Source organism: Populus alba, chromosome 14, assembly GCF_005239225.2.
Source record: "Populus alba chromosome 14, ASM523922v2, whole genome shotgun sequence".
NCBI lineage: Eukaryota > Viridiplantae > Streptophyta > Magnoliopsida > Malpighiales > Salicaceae > Populus > Populus alba.
Window position 1 is genome coordinate 18,366,744 of NC_133297.1, and position 11,276 is coordinate 18,378,019.

Consider the following 11,276-nt stretch of genomic DNA (forward strand, 5'->3'; position numbering starts at 1 on the left):
TCAACATAGATGTTTAAGGAAAACTAATAATTACAAAATAAGATGATGAATCACCTACCTTCTATTCATGATGACCCAACTCCTTCTGTATGATAACCAACTCCTTCTGTTTGATAACCAGCTCCAGACATCACTTCTGAATCAATCAAATGTCATTATATCCTTAGTCCATCAATATTTTTCTTACATGCCAAAATGCAAAGCACATATTTTTTTTTTCATTCGTTCTGATAAAAATTCATTCTCAAATATAACATCATCATTTCACATACAACCACATAATTAATTCAAGTTACTTCTCTTCTTGATTTATGTTCATGATTCCTCCATCAAATAATCTTTTTATTCCTTATGCCTTCACATCATATTATTTATTTTATCTAAACATATGTAAGAACTATATTCAAACACAATTTAAACATCTTATCTTCATGCTTTCTTTTTAATTTAAATAAACCCAACAATAATTTTGTCTTTTATAAAAACCAAACTGATTAATTATCGTGTTCATTAAATTTTTTTTATTGCCTTGTTTAATCGTATATATTCAAATCTAATAAATAATTACGTTTTCAACAATTTTTCAAATGTATTTGCAGTTGTTTTTTTTTTTTTTTTAGGACCATTGACCTGCCTTTTAGTTATGTGGAAAACAATAGGGAAAGGCAGGGAACTCAAATCGATTAAAAAGTTATAGTGCGATGACAAACACTTCAAAGCTAGCTTGTTAACAACTAACACTAAGCATTGTCACAACCATTGCGTCAGCTTATAATTATTTCTTTGAGGACACGCGATAACGTGTGCTAATTAAGTACGCTACAACACAAAATTATTATCAAATAATTGTGACAATTTAATTCACCACCCGAAGTCATCTTTACGCTTCTGTCCTCGACTTGTATCATATTCTATATTTAATGCCCACTCCAGTTTAAAAAAAAAACAGAACAGAAACCGCTCCTCCTAAGCCATGGTGGTGACTGTTGCTTTCCTACTCCTTTCCTTCTTACAGACTGTAAAAATCGCAAGTAAGTTTGCGTCTCTTTCTATTTTAATTACCTACTTCCATTTCTAAAGAATTTACCTTAACTGAGCTGTCTTCATTTCAGTCTATGAAAACAAATTTAAAAGATGTCGGTGTTCTGTTTTGTCGTTTAAAAATTGATGTTTGATCATCTCCTTTAAATTTTGCTGCTTTTTGTGCAGACTCGCAATCATTCATCGGTATAAACTACGGCCAAGTTGCGGACAACCTTCCACCACCATCATCCACCGCAAAGCTTCTTCAATCCACTTCAATCCAAAAGGTCCGATTATATGGATCGGACCCCGCCATAATCAAAGCCTTAGCCAACACCGGAATTGGAATTGTTATCGGCACTGCAAATGGTGACATTCCAGGACTAGCCTCTGATCCCAATTTTTCCAAGAGCTGGATCAACACAAACGTGCTTCCTTTCTATCCAGCTAGCAATATCATCCTCATCACTGTTGGCAACGAGGTCATGACTTCCAATGACCAGAATCTCATTAACAAGCTCTTACCAGCAATGCAAAATCTACAGAATGCTCTAAATGATGCATCGCTCGGGGGTAAAATTAAGGTCTCCACAGTTCATTCGATGGGAGTGCTTAAGCAGTCTCAGCCACCTTCTTCTGGAAGCTTTGATCCAAGTTATGGGGATCTGATGAAGGGCTTGTTGGAGTTTAATAGTGCGAATGGTTCGCCTTTCGCAATCAATCCCTACCCTTACTTTGCCTACAGAAGCGATACAAGGCCTGAGACTCTCGCTTTTTGCCTTTTCCAGCCGAATGCAGGACGAATTGATGGAAACACTAAGATCAAGTACATGAACATGTTCGATGCTCAGGTGAGAGTAAATCAAATTGCAAGTGCGAAAATTTTGTATCAATAGATGATCGAATAAAAATGCTACTGACAAGTGGTTTAATCAATTGCAGGTGGATGCAGTTTATTCTGCACTGAATTCTATGGGATTTAAGAATGTTGAGATTGTGGTGGCTGAGACTGGATGGCCATATAAAGGAGATGACAACGACGTAGGGCCAAGCATTGAGAATGCCAAGGCTTACAATGGCAATTTGATTTCACACCTTCGATCGATGGTGGGCACTCCACTCATGCCAGGAAAATCAGTGGATACATACCTCTTTGCTCTTTATGACGAAGACTTGAAACCTGGACCTGGTTCTGAGCGATCATCTGGACTTTTCAAGACTGATCTCACCATGGTTTATGATGGTGGACTCTCTACAAGTAACCAGGTAAGAACAAAATTTACGTGCATTTCATTGGTATTTCGAGTATTCAACAGCCAAGTGTTCTATTCCTGAGCTTTCCTTTGATTTGGCATTTAAATTTCTGTGTTTGGTTGGGAAGATGGGTTTTAAAACATCACTACGCATTTTGTTTGTTAATATAGTGGACACTTCCTTTTCAAGAAAGAAAAAAGGCCAAATTGTACTAAAAAAAAAAGCCCCTTAAACTTAACTTCTGAACAAAAAAAACCCCTGTACAAAAAATCAATGACAAAAAAAGAAAAACTTAGGCTCTCTATGTCTCTATTAATAATGAAAAAAAATAGTAGAAATAAATATTCAATTATTTAATATATCTTTATCAACAACATTTGAAATACATAGAATCATTATTTATAGATAAATAAATCCAAAATATTGCATATTGCACCTTCAAAAACCCATTTAATTTATTGAAACAGACTCAGTCACCAGCAGCAACACCACAACCTTCACCAACAGCAACCACCACTTCTACCACCACCAGTAACAATAACAGCAGCACGAGCACGAGCACGAGCACCGGCACGGGCACGAGCACGAGCACAAGCACGGGCACGAACACCATTAACATCAACATCTGCTGCAGCAACAGCAACAGCAGCAGTAGCAGCAGCAATAGCAACAGTAGCAGTAGCAGCAGCAACATCAACAAAGTATATTTAATTAAGATTTTTAATTTAGGTTTATTGTATGGGTTTACGAGACTTTCTTTGATTTGCCTTTTCTTTTATTACTTGCAAACTTAGAATTAGAAGTTGTAAAGAAACGATGAAGATGGGTTAGGGTTTTTCACTCTCTATTTTATAAGTTTCTCTATTGATTCTATTGTTTAGGAGTAAATTGAAAAAATAATTGGAAAATATGTTCAGGATATTTGCTGGTTGAGTATTATTATTAATTTTGTTTTTTTATAAAAAACAATTTAGCCAAAGAGAGAAGAAAGGAAAAGTTAGTTTATGAGCTAGCTTCATTTACTCTTTTACATGGCGCGTTAGTTCCCAATCTAATGGGACAAGGAAAGATGTTGTTGTATTTGGCATTGTGATTTCTTTATATATTTTATATCTTGACCAACTGGCTCATTTGGTAGAAATTTGATCCTTATGATTATCAGAAATCCCAATTTTGGTAGATTTTGTTGGTGAAATTGTGAATATTTATACATGATGCTTTTTTTTATAGTTCCTATCCATGCAAACAACAATAAAATATATATAGCCTTGTTAACAAAAGGCTAAATATAAAAAGATAAAACAGGAAATGAAACCATAAAACACCCGTGTCTTCATTAACAAAAGGAAGTCCTTTACCAAACCTAAAACTTTTACTGCTTATAGTCCACCATTTGTTAGCTAAATTTAAACACCAAGAAATAGAAAAATTTATGGAAAAACATTACAAATCACAGGAAGCTCAAACACCAGTAGATCCAAAACCTCCAACACCTCTCACAGTTGCATCCAAATCATCGACTTCCAATGACATCAGGAGTCATAATTTTTCTCAAGAATCAACACCACAATTCTATCACCAACCTTTACCTCGAAATCAACATTAGAGTGGTTAAACAAGATAACTCCTAATGGGTCTGGAAAGACATGTCAGACCCAAGTTGCTCAGGAGTGGCATGGGACATACTCAAATCCTTTGGGTCTTACAGATCTACCTGACCAAAGACAATTGGTTCAGGAGTCAGACCCTAGGCTTATGAGTTTGTGTTAGGATCCAATGCTATTGGATCTTGCATCCTCACCCAACTCTAATAGGTTCGGATTGTAGCCAGACCCAAGGCTTTTGGATCCGGCATTTAAGAGGGGCCCAAAACTCTTGGATTTGGTGTTACAGCTGGATCCACTTAAACTTGGGTAAGTTTATTGTTATTATTAATATTAAAAATATTATTATTTGTATTATAAATATTAAAATTAATTCATCATAAAAATAAAATTATTTCTAATACAAATAATAATATTTTTAATATTAATATTATTAATATTAAAAAATATTATTATTTGTATTAGAAATAATTTTATTTTTATGATGAATTAATTTTATTTGTGATATAAATATTTTTATTTTTATTATAATTAATATTATCAATGTCATAATCAAGAAATTTTAAAAATATATCATTAATTTTGAACAACAACCATAGATTTGATTTGAAGGATAAAATTATTATTATTATTATTATCATTAATAATTTGAAGAAAAATATTACTATTATTAAAGAAAAACAATAAGTTTTATTTGAAAGGATTAAAAACTATAAAAACTTAGTTCAGATAAGTTTAATATTATTATTAATATCATCAATATTATTAAATTCATTCATATTATTAATTTTGAAATAAATTTTATTACTATTATAAAAAACATAGATGTTATTTCAAGGGTAAAATCAATTATTTTTATTAATATTAACTTGGGTTTGGAAGGTCATGCCAGACCCAAGTTGTTTGGGGGTGGCAGGGGCAGACCGAAGTCCCCTGGGTCTTATAACCCTCCTTGACACATGACAATTAGGTCAATAGTTAGACCTTAGGTTAATGGGTCCGTGTCAGGACCATATTCTCTTAGATCTTGCGTCTTCACCTAACTCTAATGGGTTCGGAATGCAGCCAGACCCAAGGCTTTTGGGTTCGCCATTTAAGGGGGCCCAAAGCTCTAGGGCTTGGTGTTGTAGCCAGACTCGCTTAAACTTTAGTAAGTTTATTGTTATTATTAATATTAAAAATATTATTATTTGCATTCTAATTAATATTGCTAATATTAAAAATAATATTATTTGTATTATAAATTTTATGGTTTTTAGTATAATTAATATTATTAATATCATAATTAAATTTTTTTTTAAAAATATATCATTAATTTTGAAAAAACACTATAGATTTGATTTGAAGGGTAAAATTTATTATTATTATTATTATTATTATTATTATTATATTAATAATTTTGAAGAAAAATATAATTATTATCAAAGAAAAAACGATAAGTTTTATTTGAGGGGATTAAAAACTATAAAAACTTATGTCAGATAAGTTTAATATTATTATTAATATCATACATATTATTAAATTTGAAAAAAAATTATTACTATAGAAAAAAAACATATATATGATTTGAAGGGTAAAATCAATTATTTTTATTATTTTAAACTTGGATGTGGAAGGACATGTTAGACCCAAATTGCTTGCGAGTGGAATGGGGAAGACCCATGTCCCTTGGATCTTGCAGCCTTACCTAGCCCAAGACAATTAGGTAAAGAATCAGACCCTAGACTAATGGTTCTGCGTTAGGACCCAATGCTCTTGGATCTTGCGTCGTTACTTAACTCTAATGGGTTTGAATTGTAGCTAGACCTAACGCTTTTGATTCCCTCATTTTAGAGGGGTCCAAAGCTCTTGAGTTGGTGTTGTAGCCAGACCTACTTAAACATGGGTAAGTTTATTGTTATTATTAATATTAAAAATAATGTTATTTGTATTATAATTAATATTGTTAATATTAAAAATATTATTATTTGTATTATAAATTTAAATATTGTAAAATTTGAAATAAATTTTATTACTATCGAAAAGACATAGATGTGATTTGAAGGATAAAATCAATTATTTTTATTATTATTAACTTGGGTCTGGAAGGGCATGTCAGACCCAAGTTGCTTGCGAGTGGTAGGGGGCAGATCCATGTCCCTTGGATCTTGTAGCCTTACCTCGCCCAACACAATTGGGTAAAGCATTAGACCCTAGGCTAATGGTTCCACATCAGGACCCAACGCTCTTGGGTCTTGCATCCTCATCCAACTCTAACGGGTTCAGATTGTAGCTAGACCTAATGATTTTGGTTTCGTTATTTTAGAGGGGCCCAAAGCTCTTGAATTGGTGTTGCAGCCAGACCTACTTAAACTTGGGTAAGTATATTGTTATTATAAATATTAAAAATATTATTATTTGTATTATAATTAATATTGTTAATATTACAAATATTATTTTTTTAATATAAATTTTATTGTTTTCATTATAATTAATATTACTAATATCATAATTAAATATTTTAAAAATATATCATCAATTTTGAAAAACACAATAGATTTGATTTGAAAGGTAAATTTATTTATTATTATTATTATTATATTATTATTATTATTATGAAATTAATAAATTTGATGAAAAATATTATTATTATAGAAGAAAAACAATAAGTTCTATTTGAGGAGATTGAAAACTATAAAAACTTAGGTCATATAAGTTTAATATTATTATTAATATCATAAATATTATTAAATTTGAAAATAAATTTATTACTATTGCAGAAAACATAGATGTAATTTGAAGGGTAAATCAATTATTTTTATTATTATTAACTTGGGTTTGGAAAGGCATGCCAGACCCAAATTTCTTGGGAGAGGCATGGGGAAGACCCAAGTCCTTGGGTATTGCAATCTTACCTGACCTAAGACAATTGGGTCAAAAGTCAAACCCTAGGCTAATGGGTTCACATTAGGATCCAATACTCTTGGGTCTTGCGTCCTCACTGAAATGTAATGGGTTCGAATTCTAGTCAGATCCAAGGCTTTTAGGTCACTCATTTAAGAGGGGTCGAAAGCTCTTGAGCCTGGTGTTGTAGTCAGACTCCCTTAAACTTGGGTAAGTTTATTGTTATTATTATTATTAAAAATATTATTCTTTGTATTATAATTAATATTAAAAATATTATTATGTGTTATAAATTTTATTTTTTATTATAATTAATATTATTAATATCATAATTAATAAATTTTAAAAATATATCATTAATTTTGAAAAACAAACATAGATTTGATTTCAAGGGTAAAATTATTATTATTGTTGTTGTTGTTGTTATTAAATTAATAAATTTGAAGAAAAATATTATTATTATTATTATCAAAGAAAAACAATAAGTTTTATTTGAGTGTATTGAAGAACTTATGATTTCCTTTTTAATTAGTTGAGATGTGTTGTTACAATGTGATTGATAACTAGGAAAAAATTGCATCACCTACAAGAAGGTGAAGCCCTTAGTTCCTTTGGGTAGGTTCAGCCGAAGTAAAAAAAAAATTAATTAAATTACTGCAAATAACCTTGGGAGATCATAATTACATGGTTTGCCATGTATATGGTGATGACATAGCTGTACTGGAGGAGGAAGAAGGGATTGGAGATAAAATTGAAGATACTTTGTCTATTGATGAAACAAAGCAGTTTTTTCGCCCTAATTCCTGTGGGAATTCAAACATGAAGACGATAGAATCCAGGGAGGGGCCATAGAAGTTGTAGCCTGGAGTGTTAGCTTTCCAATGAATTTGACCCCACCTAATTTGGATTCCTATAACTCTGGATATGAATAAAATTCTGAGGGGAGGTCAAGTTGTCATCCCTGCTAGTAGATTTAGCCAAGTCGACAAAATGGTGAAATTTAGCAATATTAAGGGAGGAATTCATTTTCTCGCCCTTCATGAAGTGTGTAACGTCGTGCCTTGATCAGAACAGAATAAACTGTGATTGAAATTGAATCCATGATGTCCATTAGGACTACTAATTTTAGCCTCCCTAACAAATAATCATAGCTCTGCCCTGACCTATAATTACTATTGTGTACTGTCGCATACATATAAATAAATAAAATTGACTAAAAATAACTTAAATCATTGTATTATTCTCAACTATTACACTATTATTCTCAACTATTACACTATTTTGAATATAATGACTATAAATTTAGTGCCAACTTTTTTTTAGGAGTTTGCTCCTGACAAATTTCAGATGGCTTTATAGACTTTAATTTTCGAAACCCAGCCATGGAAGGACTTGAAGCTAAAATGCTTATTACTTTCTGTATGATAGAAAAGCTACTTATAAAGGCATTATTAATAAATCGGGCTTTTTTTTTTTGGCAGTCTCATATTGAGGGCATTTTTTTACGCGGGTTGCTGAGTGACATTGACCAATGCAAGTCAATTATAGTGTGAGTTTGTTTGATGTTTTTTCCGTTTCGATTTTTTTTATCTTACTGTATTGTTGTGAATTGGGTTTGTACTGTGCGCGCGCGAGCGTGCATTTTTTATAGTGATTTTGATGGAATAACGCTTGAGTGAAAAGTTCTAGTTGCCTAGTGAAGAATTGGCGGCGGTTGAACAAATTGAAGAATTGTTATGATTCATATGAACAGTATCGTTTTAGAAAAAGATTGTAGTGCATTATGCTTTTAAAGTTGATAATAAAGTAATTTTGTGATTTTATTATATATATTCTGGTTGTGCTATGTGAAGCCCGAGAATAAAGTATACAAAAAGGGGGAGGTTATAATAATTCAAAATTTTGTTATAACACAAGATAATGCAAAAACAAAAGGGGGGCTAAAATAAGAAAAAGGGAGAAAGATGGGGTCAAAATGGAATTAAGAAGAAATGGGACTATAAATACCCATTTCTTTTATCATTCATGGCTGACTGATAACAAGAAGAAGATGGGGAGAATTTCAAATTTTTCCTTCATCAAATCTAGGAGTAAACACCTAAAATTACTATACCCACATAAGCCTCAGAATTATTAAGTGGAGGAACACAATTGGGTGGAGAATTAACAAGAAGAAAAGTGAAGAATTGGTGAAGAAAAGAGGGGGAAGAGTGGCCGACTATATGCAAGGAGAAGAAGGCTAAGATTCTTCTAAATTTTTTGAAGTAAAGTTTAGATTCCATCCAAGTAAGGAGTTCTAATTCCAATTTCTATGAAATTAACTTCAATTTGATTAGAAGTTTGTGATTTTCTTGAATTGAAAATTAGGGTTTTTTAACATAAAATGTTTGGAAAAGGTAGAAATGATTGAGATTAAATGGACTAGAATAATCTAAGTGCCTTAAAGAAGAAGAAGAAATGAGTGCAAAAAAGAGAGCAAGGGAACTCTTGGTTCCTTTGGGCATGTTCTCGGCTAAGAGATACTGCGGATAGGGAATGAGAACTTATGATTTGCTTAATTAATTAACTTGATACAAATGACCTTAAGAGGACATAAATGAGATGGTGCCATGAATAAAGGGAAGGCATGGTTATGATTCATGAGGAAGCAAGGATTAAAGATGAATTGGAGATACTTTCTCTATTAGCAAAATAGGGCAGGTTCGTTTCCTTGGTTCCTGAGGGAATTTGGACCTGAAAACTACAGAATCCAGGGAGGGTCCCTCGTTGAAGTTGTAGCCTGGAGTGTTAGCTTTCCAACGAGTGTGACCCCGCCTAATTTAGTGTCCTGAAACTCTAAATATGAAAAAATCTGAGAAGAGCTTCAGCTGTCGCCACTACTAGCAGTTTCGGCCAAGCCGACAAAATGGCGAGTTTTAGTCGTATTAAGGATATAATTTATTTTCTTTCCCTTTGTTAAATTTGTAACATTGTGTTGTGATCTTCATAAAAGAATAAAATGTGATTAAAATTAAAGTCATGATGTTCATTAGGATTACTAAAGAGCTGAAATTTTAAAGGATTATAATAGGGGATTTAGGTGAGAAAGAATAATGATAAAGAGAAATGAATATGATTGCCATTTTTTCTGTTGTGTTGTGATATGTGGACTAATATGGAATAATGATGGGTGTTTGTGGTTTCAGGAGGAACTGCAGAAGGAATACAACAACAACAAGGGAACACAAGTTGAGTGTCTACAACAAGTAGGTACTCGATACTTTTATCTCCTCTAGTTAATAATTATTTTAACTAACTATTGAACTATAAAAATTTGGTGCTTATTGATGAGGAAAAGAAAGGGGGAAAGGAAAGGTTAAATGACGGGAAAATAGAAACGGAGGACTAGAGTTAATTTATGGGTTCTTTTGGCGGAAATGAACAATAACAATGAATTTTGGGAATGATTGTTTCTCAAATTTGATTAGCATGTCCCTAATATAGGAGGCTAATGATGTTAGCCAAGTTGATTAACTATTCGAGTTCAGAATAGTTAATAATATTGGTGGGTGATGTCGATATTGGCAAAATTTATAAACTTGATTAACTATTCAGGTTCAAAATAGTTAATGATATCGGTGGGTGATGTCGATATCAGCAAAATTTATAAACTTGATTAACTATTCGGGCTCATAATAGTTAATGATATCGGCGGGTGACATCTATATCAGCAAAATTTATAGACTTGATTAGCTTTTCACGATGAAAGCTAATGATGTCAAGATTCCTTGATAATGGCATACCCGAGGACCTCCCTAGGTAACATAGAACATTGATTAACTATTTCGGTCCAAAAAATAGTTAATGACATCAACGGTGGTGTTAAAGGAAATGATTAGTTGACCCCAGGATAGGCAACTAAAGACACTAATGGAGGTCATTAGTGTCGACAGTAGACTTCCTAATGTGGGGGAATAGTTAAAGAAAATAAATTGGATAATCCTTAAAAGGGGTTGGTGGTGGTGTATTGAATTGCATATGGCTTAAATAGGTAGATGCGCTGTATAAATTTTCTTCCATGAATTGTTTGTATTTTAGCTATTTTTTTAATTATATGGAAAATTTATGTTTTGCAGGGCCCTCCCATTCACGTCAAGAGTAGAATTTAGGTTCCTTATCCCTTTTTGTATAAGTTAGGAACTTAGAGATTTGTGGTGTATTTTTATCATGCAGTAAGCATGTAACTTGTAAAGAATATTATATTCATAATATTTGTTTCTGGAATATTAAATGTATCAACCTATGCTTGGGATATTAGAATGTACTAGATTATGTTAGAATATTTAATTGTGTTGTGTTATATATATATGGAATCTTTGTGCTCGAATTGGCTCTTTTAATTATTAACTTATGTATGTGATGTAAAATGGAGTTGGGGAATGAATATGGTCCTGATCATAATTTGGAATGAATTATGCAGTTGATTGTACTAAGCATGGAAGTGATTGTGGATGAGATGTGATTCTAAATGTG

The 11,276-nt window shown here is 32.2% G+C and overlaps 1 protein-coding gene across 4 annotated transcripts; it reads left to right on the forward strand.

The window, feature by feature from the left end:
- The first annotated feature begins 896 nt into the window (after nucleotides 1-896).
- LOC118031817 (glucan endo-1,3-beta-glucosidase 7) lies at nucleotides 897-10,955 on the forward strand. Of its 4 annotated transcripts, none has more exons than XM_073404683.1 (7): nucleotides 897-1,031; nucleotides 1,210-1,874; nucleotides 1,966-2,289; nucleotides 2,745-2,978; nucleotides 8,246-8,313; nucleotides 9,950-10,009; nucleotides 10,880-10,955. In XM_073404683.1, the coding sequence occupies exons 1-7, from the start codon at nucleotides 974-976 to the stop codon at nucleotides 10,938-10,940; spliced, it is 1,470 nt and encodes a 489-aa protein (XP_073260784.1). In that variant the 5' UTR covers nucleotides 897-973; the 3' UTR covers nucleotides 10,941-10,955. The 4 variants fall into 4 exon arrangements, with proteins under 4 accessions (XP_073260784.1, XP_073260785.1, XP_034892206.1 ...); XM_073404684.1 differs by having other exon boundaries at nucleotides 2,751-2,978; XM_035036315.1 differs by lacking the exon at nucleotides 2,745-2,978.
- Nucleotides 10,956-11,276: the final 321 nt, after the last annotated feature.

Bases quoted from the DNA above. Each gene is read 5' to 3' on its own strand.
- LOC118031817 (XM_073404683.1), top strand. From the start codon at position 974: ATGGTGGTGACTGTTGCTTTCCTACTCCTTTCCTTCTTACAGACTGTA. The intron at 1,032-1,209 runs GTAAGTTTGCGT...CTTTTTGTGCAG, and splicing joins ACAGACTGTAAAAATCGCAA to ACTCGCAATCATTCATCGGT. The intron at 1,875-1,965 runs GTGAGAGTAAAT...AATCAATTGCAG, and splicing joins TGAACATGTTCGATGCTCAG to GTGGATGCAGTTTATTCTGC.